At 59.0% G+C, this 17557-nt stretch overlaps 1 protein-coding gene across 1 annotated transcript; it reads left to right on the forward strand.

The window, feature by feature from the left end:
* The first annotated feature begins 639 nt into the window (after positions 1 to 639).
* Positions 640 to 9591, forward strand: FGF3 (fibroblast growth factor 3). Its single transcript, XM_012453029.3, has 3 exons — positions 640 to 1328; positions 3559 to 3662; positions 8844 to 9591. The coding sequence occupies exons 1-3, from the start codon at positions 1109 to 1111 to the stop codon at positions 9237 to 9239; spliced, it is 720 nt and encodes a 239-aa protein (XP_012308452.3). The 5' UTR covers positions 640 to 1108; the 3' UTR covers positions 9240 to 9591.
* Positions 9592 to 17557: the final 7966 nt, after the last annotated feature.

Consider the following 17557-nt stretch of genomic DNA (forward strand, 5'->3'; position numbering starts at 1 on the left):
TCTCTCTGCTTCCCGTCTCCCCGGCCTCCTTTCTTGGCCGATCTCCATCACTCACATTCCCCTGGTCTTTCCCGTCCTCTCCTCCTCCGCTTTTCTCTGTCTCTGCATCTCTTTCTAGGGCTCTCTGCGCCCACTTCTCTGGCTCTCGTGTCCCTCCTCCCGCCTCCCCAGGCCCCTCTCTGGACCGCCACTGGGACAGGATCCTCTGAGGCCCGCCCGATGTGCACGAACCCCGCCACCCCGGGCGCCAGGTTGCGGTGCGCGGCAGGAGATAGCATCTCCCAGCCCCGCCCGCCACGCTGAGGACAGCGCCGCGGCTCCTGCAGAAAGCGCAGGGCGCAGACACAAACCCGGGGCTCCCCACGCGTGCCTGCGCCCCAGAGCCTCCCCGCCGCCGCCCTCCGCGGTCCCCTTCATTATGCGCCGCCTTTAATGGGCGTTTGTCAGCTCGACTTCCCCGCAAGTTGTTTTCACGGACATCAGTCATCGGCGGCGGTCCCATTGTGCCTGGGGACTGATGGGGAGCGGGAGGGGGTGACAGGGCCTGGGGCGGCCGCCTCAAGGCCTCGGTCTATAATTTTCGGAGGCATAATTGGTCTGGGGGAGGGGGAGGGGCCGGGAGGGGACCTTTCAGAGGTTCGTTCGGGGGCGTGGGGCGCGCTGCGGAGCGGAGCCACGGCTCGACGGCGGTGCGCTGGCGACGAGCGTTCGCAGGCGGCGCCCGGCACGAACCCCGAGCCCCGCGGGGCTCCCCACCCGCCGGCCTCCCGCCCCTCCCTCGCCTCCGCCTGGGGACCACGTCGGCCTTTTGTTGCCGAACCGTCCTTTCTTTCAGAGCTTTGCGCAGCAACGGAAATTTCATTGCTCCTGGGTGGAAATTAAAGGGACTCGCGTTCGCTGTCTCCCTCTCCCTTTCTCCCTCTCTCCCTCTCTCTTTCTCGCTCGCCCACCATTCCCTCTTCTTCCCCCACCTTTCCCGCGGAGCCGGAGTCAGCACCGCCAGGCGCGGGAGCCAGCTCCGAGCGCCTCGCCGCGGCCCGGCTGCCGCCCCTTCCATGGGCGCCGCGCTCGCCTGCAGCCGCCGCCGCGGGGCGGGCGCGATGCCACGATGGGCCTGATCTGGCTGCTGCTGCTCAGCCTGCTGGAGCCCGGCTGGCCCGCGGCGGGCCCTGGGGCGCGGTTGCGGCGCGATGCCGGCGGCCGCGGCGGCGTCTACGAGCACCTCGGCGGGGCGCCCCGGCGCCGCAAGCTCTACTGCGCCACGAAGTATCACCTCCAGCTGCACCCGAGCGGCCGCGTCAACGGCAGCCTGGAGAACAGCGCCTACAGTGAGTGCCCGGCGCTGCGGGGCCCGGCGGGGGAAGCGGCGCCGGGAGGGAGAGGTCGGGCCCGGGAGAAGGCACGGCGCGCCCAAGGTGTCCGGGAAGACCGGCTGCCTCCCGCGGCCAGAAGGCGACTGCCGGGGAGCCCTCCCCGCCCTCCACGTCGGGGAGAAGAGCGCGCGCTGGGGTCCGAGCAGAACTCGGGGGGATGGGCGCTCACGTCCGAAGAGGGCGCGGGAGGCCGCTGCCCGAGGTCGGGACCGGCTGTCAGAGTTCGTCTCCGGCCCGGCCCGCTAGTCTGGGGGGACGCGAGCTAGACAACTCCGGGACTCCCGGCTCTGCTGCGTTTGGCAGCTCTGACAAGTTTAAGCCCTTTGAATGTGTCGGAGAAAAGGAGCTAGATAAGGCATTTATCATCGTCTTTATTATTTTGACGACTTCTCCTCCTCCTGCCGACCCCGGGACGCCCCGCCGTTCCCTCCGCCCTCCTCGCTCGCGGCCGCCCGGGTCGCCGCCCCCGCCGCTGCCTCTGCGCGGAGGGTTCTAGCCTGGCGGTGCTCGGTTCCCGGCCGCGGCCGCCGCCGACAGTTATTCCCCGCGCTGGAATCTGCACCGCTCCCGCCTCCGCCCTGGCCGCACTGTCACAGGAGGGTGGGGGCCCTCGCCGCTGGGACACGCGGCTGTGGAGCGCGGAGCCGTGTCCGCCCGGGCCTGGGGTCGCAGACACACACACTCCTGCCCGAACGCAGGACGGCGTCCCGGGCTGCGCTCACCGCGGGAGTCCGCCGGGATCCACGGTTGGGCTCCTCTGGTCGCAGGGACCTGGGGCCCACTCCGAGCCCTGTGAGGAGCAGGAGAGCCAAGCTCAGGGCCCGGGAGGGCCGCGTGGGGAGCGTGGGAGGGCGGTCAGGGCCACCGCGATCCTCGGGTGCGCCGCGCGGCGCTCAGCTCCGGCCTTGGCGCAGGAAACGGTGCGGTGCACTCCAGGTGGCGGCGGGAAACCGCGGCTTCCTCCAGGAAAGCCTCAGCCTTGCGAGGGCATCCTGGGGAGACGCGCCTCCAGGGCCGCACGGCGGGCACCAGCTGTCGCCAGGGGGTCCCAGTGCGCGGAACTGGTCTCACAAAGATACCCCGCTCCTCTCCAAAGCCAGGCTCCCTCTCGGAGTCGCACAGCATTCAAACTTCTTCTTGGTGCTGGCTGTTCAGGGGCAGAGGAAGGCGCGCGCCCGCAGCCGCCCCAGTCCCTGAGACTCGGGCTTCGCTGGTCCCCGGGTGGGCACCGCCAAGGCCGCCCAGCCTGCGCACTGGGAAGGCGGGAGGCTCTCAGCCTGCACCCCAGCGCCCTAGGCTGGAGCAAAAGCCCGTTGACCGCGGCGCTGCTGGGACCGCGTGCCAGGAGCGCGCTCCCGAGTCATCCCTCGGAGAGGGTGCAGGCAGTCGCCCCAGTCCCCTCAGAGCCTCTGTGGGGAGACAATGACCCCAACCTGGCCTTTGGTGCAGTCCCCCAGCCCCAACCCCACCACAGCACCCGTATATCCAGAAGGAAAGGCGGGAGGGGAGATTTAAACTTTCTTACCCCTGGGGAGTGGGTGAGACCCGCCCAGCTTCCCTCTATGGGTTTCAGGGACTAAACCCGCTTCCTGCCCCTCCAGGCTCCCTGGCGGGTACAATGATCTCCCACCAGGTCCATTGCCAGCTGGGTGTGGGTGGCAGGCGCCCTGGCTGTGTTGTCGCCAGTGGGTTATTTTATCAGCCTGGTTCATGGGGCACAGGCACTGGGGACCCTGCAGGCCCAGAGCTCAGACTCACGTGTCTGCCGCCAGGGCTTGACTTCCCGCTCAGGCACAAGTGCGGGGGCCTGGCAGTCACCTGACCATAGTGGTCTCCACTTGCTTGTCTGTCGGATGATGGAGGCAGCTGGCAAGGTGTTGTGAGGCTGGCATGGAAACCGTGGTGCTGGCAGAGTCAGCGGGTGGAAAGGTTCATTTTATTCTTCCCTCCTAGGTTTGAATGACTCCCTTTGGAGAAGGCTCCCCTGACGTTCCCTTCTCTACCTCCTATCTGGTGACTTCTCCCTCCCTGAACTTCCAGTCACTCCCCCACCTGTGGGGTGTGTGCTACCCTCCCCAGCCCTGAGCCTGGGGTGTGGTTTTGGGCAGGGCCAGCTGGGCCTCAGCCAACTCCTCCGTGGCTTTGTGTGGGGCAGCGGGAGTGATGTTCCTCTCACTTCTTCCAGGTATCCTGGAAATAACGGCGGTGGAGGTGGGCATTGTGGCCATCAGGGGGCTCTTCTCTGGGCGGTACCTGGCCATGAACAAGAGGGGTCGGCTGTATGCTTCGGTAAGTCCAGGTTTCCACGTGGGTGGGTGCTGAGGGAACAGCGGTCTGGCCTGCACATCATGCCAGGGGATAGGAGATGTGGGCAGAAGAACGCTTTGCCCAGCCCAGGGTATGTGGGACCCGAGCTGGGACCAGACCCCGGCCCGGGGCTCCACATGCAGTGATCTTTAGCTGTGTCTCTTAGAAGCTGCTCCTTGAGTGACCTGGAGCCTGGCCCTGGGGTCCTGGGTTCTGCAGAATGCCGGGCTAGCAAAAGTTCCCGCCAACCTGATCATCACCACCACCCTTCCCTGAGAGTAGCTGAGAGCAAGGAAGTGATTGTCCCCAAATTTCCACCAAAATAAATGGACCCAAGACCAGCCGGGAGTGTTCCTTGAGGCAGCCAGAGCGCTCCTGGGAGCGTGGAGAGGAGGGCGCTGGCCCGGCTCTGCTGGCTCTCTCCAAGGGTGGAAAGGTGAGAGCTGAAGCAGAGGAGGGGAAGGAAGGTGGGGCCCACGTCCCAGGCACACAGGGGCCTTGGAGCCCGGGTTTGGGTCCCAGTCTATCTACTGCCTGGGCTTCCGTGTAACCAAAAAGAGCCTCCTTACTCTGTGGGTATGGCAGTGCCCCTCCCCATAAGGGGTGGGGGTGGAGAATACACAGTGAAATACATGTAAGGGGAATGTGCTACCTCCAGCTATGCATTACATGCAATTTGGCTGATACTTCCTTGGGCAATGAGAGGTTCTCCATCCACTTGTAGCCTGGACGATGCAGCCCGAGGACGATCTCCCTGCAGTGAGCGCTCTGCGCAGTCGGGCTCAACGGGGAAACAGCCCGCCTCTTCTCTCGCATAAGCTGAGGATTTCAGCAGATTTTTAACCGTTTTGCTAAATGAAGGGCCGGAAAGCTGGGACGCGGCCCTTTGCTTTCTTTCTTTTTTTTTTTTTTTTTTTTTTGTAATATCAAGATCTACTCTACAAAGTGACATTGCCTTTCTTTTTATTTTTCTTTCTTTTTTTTTCCGAGTCAGAGTCTCGCACTGTCACCCGGGCTGGAGTGCAATGGCACGATCTCCTCTCACTGCAACCTCTGCCTGCTGGGTTCAAGCGATTCTCCTGCCTCAGCCTCCTGAGTAGCTTGGATTACAGGTGTCCGCCACCATGCCTGGCTAATTTTTCGGCTAATTTTTTGTATTTTTAGTAGAGATGGGGTTTCACTATGTTGGCCAGGTTTGTCTCGAACTCCTGACCTCGCGATGACCCGCCTCAGCCTCCCAAAGTGCTGGGATTACAGGTGTGAACCACCGCGCCCGGCCCACCCCTTGGTTTTCTCTGGCTCAGAGGCCACTCACTGGAAACTGTGTCTGGGAGCAGGGGCCCTCCTGGTGCCAGCTTCTGCCATGGGAGGCTCAGGATTTGGGGAGACAGAACAAAACATGACGTGAGGGGGTCCCGGTGGTTCAGAGCCCACTAGGGGCTTCCATGCCTGAGAGCTCACAGCCTGGCTTTGGGAAGGGTAGACAGAGGCTCCTAGCCCCACCAGGGTTGCTGAAGCCAGGGGTAGCCGAGCAGTCTGGCTGGCAGGTGTGGAACTTTCCTGAGTGCCCAGCAGAGAAGTTCCCACAGCCCTGCAGACACCCTGGGAGGCACATAGCCTGGATGCCAACCCTGTCACCTGCTGCCTGGTGCCACAGACCTGCATGTGGCCAGCTTGCTTAGGAGTGCTGTCCCACTGTGGGGCTCCCTGGACTTTGCCAGCAGCATGCCGGTCCTCAGGCCAGCTCATCCCTCTGGGGGCCAGTGACCACCACACCCGACACTCCTGGGTCTGGCCCTGACCTCCCTTCTGAGGTATAGACCACCCTCCCGCAAAGTCCTTCTGCCTCAGACACTCCAACAGAGCTCAGCAGCTCCCCAACTCCCCACCTTAATCATCGCCCCACTGGCCACTAACTCTCACCCAGAGAGGGCTGGGAGGCATGGTAGACCCCATCTCCAGCCCTCAGACCACGCCCCTGCATCTCTCTCTTCAGCCAGTCCATCTGTTTGTCAAGCCATCCATCCATCCACCTTTCCTTCCCCCTTCCCTTCCTTCCTACTTACTTCCCTCCCTCCCTTCTTCCCTCTCTGCCTTTCTTCCGTTATTTGTTCCTTCCTTCCTTCCCTCTTCCTTCATTCCATTCACCCTTCGCCCATACGCCTCTCCTTCCTCCTTCTTTCCTTTCTCTCATCCTTCTTTCCATCCATCCTTCTGTCCATTCTGTCCATCTGCCCATCCACCCATCCATCCACCCATCCGTCCACCCATCCATCCATGCTTCCTTCTTTCCTCCCTTCCATCCACCCATGCACCCATCCATCCATCCATCCACCCATCCATCCACCCATCCATCCATGCTTCCTTCTTTCCTCCCTTCCACCCATCCATCCATGCTTCCTTCTTTCCTCCCTTCCATCTGCCCATCCACCCATGAATCCGACATTTGGTCCCTCATTCAGCAGTGTCCTGGGTACTTACCATGTGCTGCACTCTGCTTGGTACATGTTAAGGGGACTTGCTAAAAAAGCAGATTGGCCCAGGTCATGGCTTCCGAGGACTCCCATCATGCACAGGCATCCCCCATGCACCTTAGCTCCTCCCACAGAGCAGATCTCAGGTGCCATCTGCTCCCAGGGCGGTCATCATCCACAGGTCGTGGCTCCTCCAGCCTCTGGAAGCTCCCTCGACTCTCCAAGCCATCTGTGCTGCTCACCCCACACCCTCACTGCCTGGAACGCCCTCCTCCCAGAAAATGCCCGCTAGGAAGTGCCCGCCCCACCCTACAGCTCTTCAGAAGTCACCTCCTCAACACGGTGACTTCAGAGTCCACTTCCCCTGTGGAAGGGGACTGTGGAACCAGGTCTGGTGGGATGGCAGGGTCAGGACACACATTAGATTGGATTCTGTTGTCACAGCGAGTCCCAACCACAGTAGCTCTGGGGTCTATGGCCCTGGTCCCTGAGCCGACACCTGCCCTTGTCATCTAGGCTGTCTCAGGTGCCCCCCAACGTGGCAGCAAGTGATCTACACTCCCCCCATCTCCCACCTTGGGAGGGCCTGAGTCCCCTGCCACTGGAGGCTCACAGGCCTGTATCCTTCAGTGGCCCACCCCCCAAGTGGCCCTGCAAAGAGAAAGCTGACCATGTGGCCTCCCTGGCCGTGGGAGGACGCACCTCCTGCAGGAGGGAGGGACCTGGGAGAAGCCTGGGACCCGCCCTGAGTTTCCCACAGTCTGGCGTGGGAGCCAGACACTAGCATGGTGCACCCAGTGTGGGCGTGGGGGAAGTCGGCCCTGAGCCCCAGGCTGTGCAGGGACCAGGCACAGGTCGGGCACTTCCACCCCCTGTGATGTAGGCTCTGGCACCGCCCCGGGCCTCAGTTTCTCCATCAATCAGCATGGAGACTGGTCTTGGATGGTGACATCTATACTGCGACCCAGGGGACTCTGGGCCTCCAAGAGGGCTGGCGAGCAGGGCGCTTCGGGTTATGGGGAGAGGCAGGTCGAGCCTTCCACCCTTCCCTGCCCTGGGCTTTCATGTCGCTGGAAAAGAGGATGGGGTGCTTGAAACATCTTGCTCCCTGAGGTCCTGCTGGGTCAGATGCTGTGGGGTCCAGCCTGGGAGCCCCTGGAGGCCATTTCCACTCTCCCTCACTCCCCTGGGACACCACACCCCAGATGGGGACAGACCACAAGGGCCTCCGGCTCCTCCCTGGGGCCAGTCCCCAGGAGGAAGGAGTGGTCTGCTGTCTGCCCTGCCCCTGCTGCTTCCACCTCCCACCACCCTTTCTGGTTCGGAGGAAGCAGCTCCTGTCAGTCACCCTCTGGGGGAGGTGCCCTAGGCGCTGCCACTTGCCTGTAGCTGGTACTGAAGCCCAGTGGGTCTGCATAAGGCATATCCACCCCTTCCCTACCCCACAGACTAAGAAGACCCCATGAGTCAGCCCCTGAGGGAAACTCCCATGTTCAGGCCTTGGGGACACTGGTGTCAGCTCCTTCAGTGCAGAGCTTCACTGTGCCTTTGAGAGGGCAGCGTCCCCTCTGCCCTTCCGCAATCTCACCCCAGGCCTGACAAGGGTCCCATTAATCTCTGATGACAAAGTGAGTGTCCTCTCTGTCCTGCTGGTGGTGGGACAGCCTGCCCTCTGCTCTCATCCTAAGAATAGCAACATCCGTGGCACTGTTAGAGCCTCTGCCTCGTGCCAGCCCCGGCCCCCGCTCTGTGTTGTAACCTCATCAACCTGCAGAGTGGGGACCCTCCATCTTAAGAGAATGCTGCTCAGAGATCAGTGACTCCAGAGGGGACCCCTGAATGCAGTGTTTAACGGAGCATCTGGGCTCATCAAACCCGGCTGTGTCCCCTTCCCTTCCCTTCCTGCTTTTGGTGTTCTTTCTCTTTTTTTTGAGACAGTCTTGCTCTGTTGCCAGGCTGAAGTGCAGTGGTACGATCTCGGCTCCCTGCAACCTCCCTCTCCCAGGTTCAAGCGATTCCCCTGCCTCAGCCTCCTGAGTAGCTGGGACTACAGGCACCCACCACCACATCAGGCTAATTTTTTGTATTTTAGTAGAGACAGGGTTTCACCATGATGGCCAGGCTGGTCTCGATCTCCTGACCTCGTGATCCACCCATCTCGGCCTCCCAAAATGCTGGGATTATAGGCGTGACCACTGCATCCTGCCTTCTTTTTTCTTTTTTGCAATTTCTTTAAAAGTGATCTGGGTGCTATCATCTTCCTTTGTCCAAATGCCCAGTCCTTGCTGCCATCCATACTGCCAGCAGACCACCAGGGCACCTAGGTTGGCCAGCCCGTCCTCTGCTGCACAGACAACCCTACACATCCCTTTACTGGGTCAGTGCCCTCAGATGGGGAGACAGAGGCTGGTGGAACCGAGAGAGCAGGAGCTGGAAGTTGCTTGGGACAGCTGTGCGAGAAGGCGACCTTTGAGCAGAAGGCCAAGCTCACCAGGCACACAGGGGAGGAAGGGCACGCCGGGCAGAGGGCAAGGCCTAGGCAAAGGTGTGTCAGGCTGCAAGTGTGCCGGGGTGTGGCCCTGGACCGAGCAGCCTCAGAGGAAGGGAGGGAGGCATCGGGCCACCCTGGGCCCTGCCGCGGCACGGTCTTCCCGGGCCACTGACCGGCTGTGACATCTCGTCCCCGCAGGAGCACTACAGCGCCGAGTGCGAGTTTGTGGAGCGGATCCACGAGCTGGGCTATAACACATACGCGTCGCGGCTGTACCGGACGGTGTCCAGTACGCCAGGGCCCCTGCGGCAGCCCAGCGCGGAGAGACTGTGGTACGTGTCTGTGAACGGCAAGGGTCGGCCACGCAGGGGCTTCAAGACGCGCCGCACTCAGAAGTCCTCCCTGTTCCTGCCCCGAGTGCTGGACCACAGGGACCACGAGATGGTGCGGCAGCTGCAGGGTGACCTGCCCAGACTCCCTGGTAAGGGGGTCCAGACCCGGCGGCGGCGGCAGAAGCAGAGCCCGGATGGCCTGGAGCCCTCACATGTTCAGGCCCCGGGACTGGGCTCCCAGCTGGAGGCCAGTATGCGCTAGCTGGGCCTGGTGGCCGCCGCCAGAGCTCCTGGCAACATCTCGGTGTGGCAGCGTCTCGACTCTCACCCTCCTCCTTGAGCACGTGCCGCCTCGTCCTGCCCCTGCGTCTGGGTTGGCCACTGTTTCCAGAGCCAGCCCACATCAGGGTCCCAGGGTCCAGTGGGAACTGAAAAGCACCCCGGTGGGAGCTCGGAGAACACTGCCTGCAGTGCAGGACATCTGTGGATCTGTGTGGCCAGAAGCCCTGGGGAAGGCTCTCAGTGCCCGCCCTGGCAGACCGACATGTCTCCAGCAGCAACAGCAGGGCAGCGTGGGGCTTTGTGGCATGAAAACATTAAAGTATTCTATTCTACTCTGCCGTTTGGTAGATGGCGATGCCGGCTGAGGAGCACTTACCGCCTTTGCTGGGACGCGCTTGCTTTGAGCACAGCAGAATCCGTGCTGGCACCAGCCTGCGTCCCCTGCTGCTTTAGAGGAACGTGGTATTCCCAGAAATCGGGCTAAAGGTGCATTTCCGGCCCCTGGTTTTAGAAAGTTACGATTTTTTTTGGATTGATGGAAACAAGCTAAGACGTGTTTGTGCATGTGTGTGCATGGAGAGAAGATTCTATATTTCCAAAAGCATGAGTGTGCATGGGGGGACGCGTTCTTGTGTTAGTGTGTGCCTGTGTGTATATATGTATGTATGTATGTTCCTCGGTGTGTCTGAATATGTGATGTGTGTGTGTGTGTGTGTGTGTGTAGAGAGAGAGAGAGAGAGAGAGAGGTTTACTTTCTTCTAGGGCTCTAAAAAGCTCCTCCCTCTGGAAGCTGTGTGCTTCTCCAGGGACCCTTTAGAGCAACTGTGTCAGGTCAGGCAGCACAGAAACTTCCTCTATCCCTGCAACCTGCTCTTGGGTCCTGTGCACCCTGTCTTTGCCTAAGAAGGTGAGGCTTGGCCTGGCGCAGTGGCTCACGCCTATAATCCCAGCACTTTGAGAGGCTGAGGCAGGCAGATCATCTGAGGTCAGGAGTTTGAGACCAGCTTTGCCAACATGGTGAAACCCCATCTCTACTAAAAATACAAAAATTAGCCCGGTATGACGGTGCATGCCTCTCATCCCAGCTACTTGGGAGGCTGAGGCAGGAGACTTACTTGAACCTGGGAGGTGGGGCTTGCAGTGAGCCAAGATCGCGCCATCACACTCCAGCCTGGGTGACAGAGCAACACTGAGTCTTAAAAACACAAAAAAAGACGGTGAGGCTCAGAGAGGCGATTACTCAGTGGCCGGGCCCCACCTTGGACTAGGCGCCTCCTCACACCTGCTCCCCAACAATGGCATGGGCGCTGTCACCTGGGCCAGCGGAAATAAGAGCCAATGTGGGCAGCATACTCAACTCTCCTGGCACCTGGCAGGGAGGGCACGGCCCACGTGAGGAGTCTGTGCTGAGCCTGGGGCCATGAGGACCACGGTTCTGTGTTCTCATTCCCTCCCAGGACTCAGAGAGCCCAGAGTCAGAGAGCCCAGAGTCAGAGAGCCCAGGGTCAGAGCTCCCACGGTCAGAGATCCCACAGTCAGAGAGCCCACGGTCAGAGAGCCCAGGGTCAGAGAGCCCAGGGTCAGAGCTCCCACGGTCAGAGAGCCCAGGGTCAGAGAGCCCAGGGTCAGAGAGCCCAGGGTCAGAGCTCTCACGGTTAGAGAGCCCAGGGTCACAGAGCCCAGGGTCAGAGAGCCCAGGGTCAGAGAGCCCATGGTCAGAGAGCCCAGGGTCAGAGAGCCCATGGTCAGAGCTCCCACGGTCAGAGAGCCCAGGGTCAGAGATCCCACGGTCAGAGAGCCCACAGTCAGAGAGCCCAGGGTCAGAGATCCCACAGTCAGAGAGCCCAGGGTCAGAGATCCCACGGTCAGAGAGCCCAGGGTCAGAGCTCCCACGGTCAGAGAGCCCAGGGTCAGAGAGCCCAGGGTCAGAGAGCCCAGGGTCGGAGAGCCCACGGTCGGAGAGCCCAGGGTCGGAGATCCCATGGTCGGAGAGCCCAGGGTCGGAGAGCCCAGGGTCGGAGAGCCGACGGTCAGAGAGCCCACGGTCGGAGAGCCCACGGTCGGAGAGCCCACGGTCGGAGAGCCCAGGGTTGGAGAGCCCACGGTCAGAGAGCCCAGGGTCACAGAGCCCAGGGTCACAGAGCCCACGGTCAGAGAGCCCAGGGTCAGAGAGCCCACGGTCAGAGAGCCCAGGGTCGGAGAGCCCACGGTCAGAGAGCCCACGGTCGGAGAGCCCAGGGTCAGAGATCCCACGGTCAGAGATCCCAGGGTCAGAGATCCCACGGTCAGAGATCCCATGGTCAGAGAGCCCACGGTCACAGAGCCCAGGGTCACAGAGCCCAGGGTCACAGAGCTCAGACCCAAATAGCCCAGGGTCACAGAGCCCACACGGTCAGAGAGCCCACAGTCAGAGAGCCCAGGGTCAGAGAGCCCAGGGTCAGAGGGCCCAGGGTCAGAGGGCCCAGGGTCAGAGATCCGAGACTCAGAGAGCCCAGGAACAGAGAGCTTATGGTCACAGAGCCCAGACTCAAAGGCCCAGGGTTAGAGACCCCTGCCTGGTCACTGCACACTCGCCAAACCCACAGGGAGGCTGAGCTCCTCACTGGCATGTGTGCAACACAAGTGAAAGATCTTGGTGCCTCCTTCAGCCCCCAGCACATGTCAGGTTTCCCGGAATCGCTCCCTTGCAGGGTTGAGTATTCATGGCAGTCAGCAGGAGCAGTGTGCAGGCTGAGCTCTGCTGTGGGTTTTGTTTCTCTAAAGTGAGATGGGGCAGGGGCTGCCATCACTCCCAGCTTGCAGATGATGGCCCTGAGGCCTGGCGAGGAGAGCTTGCCCAGGGGTTGTGTGGATACAGGGGAAGCCGTGACAGTCAGTGCTGCAGGATCAGCAGGTGGTCCCTGATGAAGGCACAGGAGACACTGGGGGCTCTTGTTTAACCCGTAAAACAGCTTTGACAAGAGAATGTAGATTTTTTGCAGCTGACAGCTGTGCTGGGGTCACCTTTCTCCCCACACCAGAGTCCAAGGGGCTTCATTTTGTGTGTGCATTAGGGGGCTGAATTATGTCCCCTCCCCAGAGTTCATACATTGAAGTCCTAACACCAGTACCTCAGCATGTGACCTTATTTGGAACTACGGTCATTACAGATGCAGTTGGTGAAGATGAGGTCACACGGGAGTAGAATGAGCCCTGCATCCATTGTGACCAGGGTCCTCCTTAAGGGACATGTGGACACAGCCATGCACACAGGAGGACGGCACAAGAGCGTGAAGGTGGGGACAAGGGGGAAACTCCTACAAGCCCAGGAGTGCCAAAGTTTGCCAGCAAATGCCAGCCCCTAAGGGCCAAGAAAGGAACAGACTCTGCCCCATAGCCTGAGAAGAAGCCAACCCTGACGACACCCTGGTCTTGGACATCCCCCAAGGCCTGCAGATGACAAACGTCTGTTTCAGTCGCCCACCCTGCGTGGGGCTGTGTTACCATAGCTTGAACATCAGGCACCAAGGGCAAGGATGCTGCTGGTCTCCAAAAGGAGAGCGAACCCACTTTTGCTGGATGAAGGGAAGGGGAGAGAAGGCGGGCCCCAGGCTGAGAGCGCAGGCTCCCTGGGAGGGGTCAGGGGATGCCACTGCTTCAGGTGCCATGGTGGAAACTCCTGCTTCCTTACATACAGGAAGGGCTGGAGGCAGGTAGAATTCTACTGAAAAGGAAAAGGGTATGGGGGTTTGGAGGGGCCTGGGACCCAGCATCCATTGCAGTTAGATGGTTCACCTGCTCCACGTGCACTCGGGACAGGCAGTGCCTGGAGACCCCACACCTGTGGCCCTGTGAGTCGGGAGAGGCCGCCCCAGGGGCTCCAGGGACAGTGACCTCCTTGCTTGCATTTGCATGACCCAGAGGGAACCAGAAGGGAGAGAAAGAGGCTGAGCAGGTGGGGCAGGCCTTTGCCTGGTGAGTCTCTGGGACTTTGGGTCTAGAACCTGTCAGGAGTAGGAATGGAAAAGTTACGCAGTCTGTGAAAAATGGTAAGGTGGCCGGTCGCGGCGGCTCACACCTGTAATCCCAGCATTTTGGGAGGCTGAGGCAGGCGGATCACTTGAGGACGGGAGCTTGAGACCAGCCTAAACAACATTGAGAAACCCCATCTCTACTAAAAATACAAAACTAGCCGGGCGTGGTGGCGGGCACCTGTAATCCTGGCTACTTGGGAGACTGAAGCAGGAGAATCACTTGGACCCAGGAGGTGGAAGTTGCAGTCAGCTGAGATCACACCACTGCACTCCAGCCTGGGTATCAGAGTGAGACTCTGTCTCAAAACAAAACAAAACCCACAAAAATTAGCCAGATGTAGTGGTATGCATGGTGGTGATGATGGTGATGGTGATGATGGTGGTGATGGTGATGGTGATGATGGTGATGATGATGGTGGTGATGGTGATGGTGGTGATGGTGATGATGGTGATGATGGTGATGATGATGGTGGTGATGGTGATGGTGATGATGATGGTGATGGTGGTGGTGGTCGTGATGGTGGTGTTGATGGTGGTGATTGTGATGGTGATGGTTACAGGTTGTGGAAGTCCTCAACACACTCAATCATACACTCCACAGCGCCTTGACGGCAGTGGTGCTGTTATTCATGTTCATGCCCTCCCCATGGAAAGCACTAGTTGAGAGGATTGGTGGCACACAACAGCCATTGCTGAATGAAGGAAATAAGGAAAAAGGGTCCTCTTGGAGTGGCTAGTGGGCCCCCTGCCTGCCCAGTTGGCCTGTACGGTGCTCTCCAGGGTGGGCACAGGCATCTACCTATCCATCCTTCTATCCTTCCATCCATCCTTCATTCGTCCATCCATCCACCCATTCTTCCATCCTTCCATCCATCTATGCATTCATCCAGCCCCCATCCATTCACTTATCTACCATCCATCCAGCAAGCATATGGGCATCCATCGGCGGGCCTGGAGCCTCAGTAGAGAGTGCAGCAGGCACCCATGCAGCCAAATGCCAGACCCTCTGCTGGACAGGATGGACAGAGGTGGTGCTCCCTCTCCTTGTGCATCAGAACCTTGCAGTTTCCCAGGGTGGCCCTGGAATGTGGAAAGGCCCAGATCGCAGGGCTGAAGGCAGAGTGGAGAAGACAGGGCAGAGAGAACTGGCTGCCTGGTAAGGAGTGTTTACAGTCTCAGGTCTTGGAATCAGATCAACCTGGGCCCCAGGCTCAAAGCTCCCTTCACAGGCTGAGGCCAGATAAAGCACTCTGACATATCTGTTGACCCAAGCTCTTCCCTGCCCCAGGACCTTTGCACATGACGTCTGTTGAAAACAATCCTCCCTCCACTCTTCACCAGTTGGGTCCTTTTACAATCTTTCCTTCTAAAGGTGTCGCCTCTCAGAGAGATCTACCACGATCTTCCTACTTCAAACTGGGGCCCCTTCTCATTTTGTTCTTACGGTGCCTTGTTAGTTTCCTTCAAAGAACCCAACATAATCTGTAATTATCTAGTGAATTGTCCACGCACTGCTGTCCCCACCAGTCCCCCACACGCAGGTGAGGCACCTGGGCTCTTTATTTCCACCAACTCAAGTCTGCCTTTGGTTGAGGAGTACTCCCGGGGACAGACACTCCCCGAACTTCCAGCCTGCTCCCCTCAGACAAGAATCCCAGGGCTCGTGATGGGAAAGCCTGGGGCCCCTTTGTGCAGAAAGGTGAGGACTGAAGGGTTATGGGTGGAACAAGGCCAGTGTCTCCTGCATTCTGCCGTGATTCACCTTTGGCAGACGAGAAACCTGAGGCTCAGAGAGATGAAGCAATTCTCTCAAGGTCACACAGCCAGTGAGGGACATGCCAGGGCTGATTGCGAGATCTCTCAGGCTCCAGTGCTTATGTTACATGGAGCCTAAGGACGGGAGCTAGAACAGGCAGATGCCAAGAAGTGAGAGGCGGGAAAATCGTGTGGCAGTTCTGAAACTGCAGAGCAGAGATCCACGTATGACCCGGCAATTCACTCCTGGGTATTTACCCCAGAGAAGCGCAAACACTCGCCCACACAAAAACCTGTGTGCCAACGTTTCTAGCAGCATCATTCATGACAGCCAGCGCGTGGCAGCAAGCCAAGTGCCCACCAAGCGATTGACGGATAAATGGAACGTATCCACTCTCTACGGCAGCTAGCATACACAGTGCTCTATGTGTGCAGTGCTATGGGCGTAGGATGGAATGGTGCTCACCAGCAGAAGGAATGAAGTGCTCATACGTCTTACAGCACACATGAGCCTGGAGGGCCGGGTGCTAAGCGAAGGAAGCCAGTCCAGAGGGACACACTTACGATTCCATTCCTATGAAATGTTCACAATAGGCAAATCCACAGAGATGAAAAGTAGATTAGTGACTTCCAGGAGCTGATAGGGAAAGTGGAGATACTGCTCATTGGTATGGGTTTTTTGTCTTTTTCTTTTTCTATCTTTTTTTTTTTTTTTGAGGCGGAGTCTCACTTTATTGCCCAGGCTGGAGTGCAATGGCACGATCTCGGCTCACTGCAACCTCCGTCTTCCAGGTTCAAGCAATTCTCCTGCCTCAGCCTCCCGAGTGGCTGGGATTATAGGCACCCATCACCATGCCCTGATAATTTTTTGTATTTTTAGTAGAGACAGGATTTCACCATATTATTGGCCAGGCTGATCTCGAACTCCTGACCCTGTGATCCACTAGCCTCGGCTTCCCAAAGTGCTGGTATTGCTGGCATGATCCACTGCGCCCAGCTCACAGTATGGAGATTCTTTTGAAACGATGAAAGTGTTCTGGAATAGATGGTGGTGATGGTCACAGCGCACTAAATAAAATAATGAATTGCACTCCTTAAATGGGTGGATTGTATGGTATGTGAATGGTGTCACATATGAATGACACCTCCCTGAATCTGCTGGTACAGACATGTGGCCTGCAAGTATTTCTAGGAGAGTGGGGCTGGGCAGGCCCTCCCCACCCTTGGGGACAATCTGTGGCATCGGAGGTGGGAGCGGGGTTGTCCCAGGTGGTCTGGGAGGGCACCAATACATGCAGTACTGAGGCCTACCAGCAGATGGCAGCGATCTCAGGGACAAGCTTCAGGTATCGCAGAGTTGGCTGAGGACGCCTCGCTGGGTCTTTCCATCCATCCATCTTTCCAGCTGGCGGGCAATGGTGCCTCTCTCTCTGCTGGTGACATGCTGTGGCAGCTGCTGACTCACCCTGGCCAGGCAGTCGGGGAAGGAGTCAGGACGGACCATGCCTGGGCATCCCGGCATGCCCCAGTGGCACGCGGAGGGCAGAGGGCCCCCTCCCCAGGCACAAGGGCCAAGTCTGGCACAGAGAAGGAGGAGGCAGTGGGCCTGTGGCCTGGGTAGGGTGTGCAGCAGGTGCCCATTCTTGCCACTGGAGGAAGGATGGGCAGCAGAGTTATGCTAAATAGTGATGATGATGATGATGACCGTGGTGGGGAGAGGAGGAAGGGGCGCATTTAGTGGGTGCCTTTCCCACCTGGGGCCATGTTGCTTTGACTTCACCTCAGCTCTCTGAGTTGGACTCTAATTCTCCCCATGTGACAGATGCATCAGAGAAGAAAGTCTTGCCGAAGGTCACACAGCTTGCAAGAACTGAAGCCAAACACACCCAGCTGCCCGGCTGGTCTTGGGCTCAAATGGTCTTAGCAGGATCTTGACTCCATGTTTTTTTGTCTTAGGCTATTTTGTTTGTTTGTTTGCTTGTTTTTTGACAGAGTCTTGCTGTGTCACTCAGGCTGGAGTGCAGTGGCACAATCTCGGCTCACTGCAGCCTCTGTCCCCCAGGTTCAAGTGATTCCCATGCCTCAGCCTCCTGAGTAGCTGGGATTACAGGCACACAGTAGAGACGGGGTTTTGCCACGTTGTCCAGGCTGGTCTCGAACTCCTGACTTCAAGTGATCCACCAGCCTTGGCCTCCCAAAGTGCTTGGATTACAGGCATGAACCACCATGCCTGGCGTGTCTTAGGGTTCTTGATTTAAACCAGTGGGTCTTGAAATTTGCATTTCAGGCCCCACCCCAGATCTGCTGAACCAGAACCCTGAGGTGATGCCCAGCAATCTGTGTGTTTCAAGCACACCAGGTGGTTTAGATGCCCTAGAATTTAGGAACCTGTGATTTAAAGGGGCATCCCATGGGTCGTTCACGCTGACTGAGTTAGCCTACACAGTGCTGTGCTATGGGCTGGGTGCTTTTCACCCGTCATCCACTGAACTCACCCAGTGACCCTGCAAGGATGGCCACTATGATTCCC

Source organism: Aotus nancymaae, unplaced genomic scaffold (genome assembly GCF_030222135.1).
Source record: "Aotus nancymaae isolate 86718 unplaced genomic scaffold, 86718_ANA_hifiasm-v0.15.2.pri h1tg000059l, whole genome shotgun sequence".
NCBI lineage: Eukaryota > Metazoa > Chordata > Mammalia > Primates > Aotidae > Aotus > Aotus nancymaae.

Coding starts and splice junctions, on each gene's coding strand:
- FGF3 (XM_012453029.3), top strand. CDS start 1,109: ATGGGCCTGATCTGGCTGCTGCTGCTCAGCCTGCTGGAGCCCGGCTGG. Junction 1,329..3,558: donor CCTGGAGAACAGCGCCTACA/GTGAGTGCCCGG, acceptor CACTTCTTCCAG/GTATCCTGGAAATAACGGCG. Junction 3,663..8,843: donor GGGGTCGGCTGTATGCTTCG/GTAAGTCCAGGT, acceptor TCGTCCCCGCAG/GAGCACTACAGCGCCGAGTG.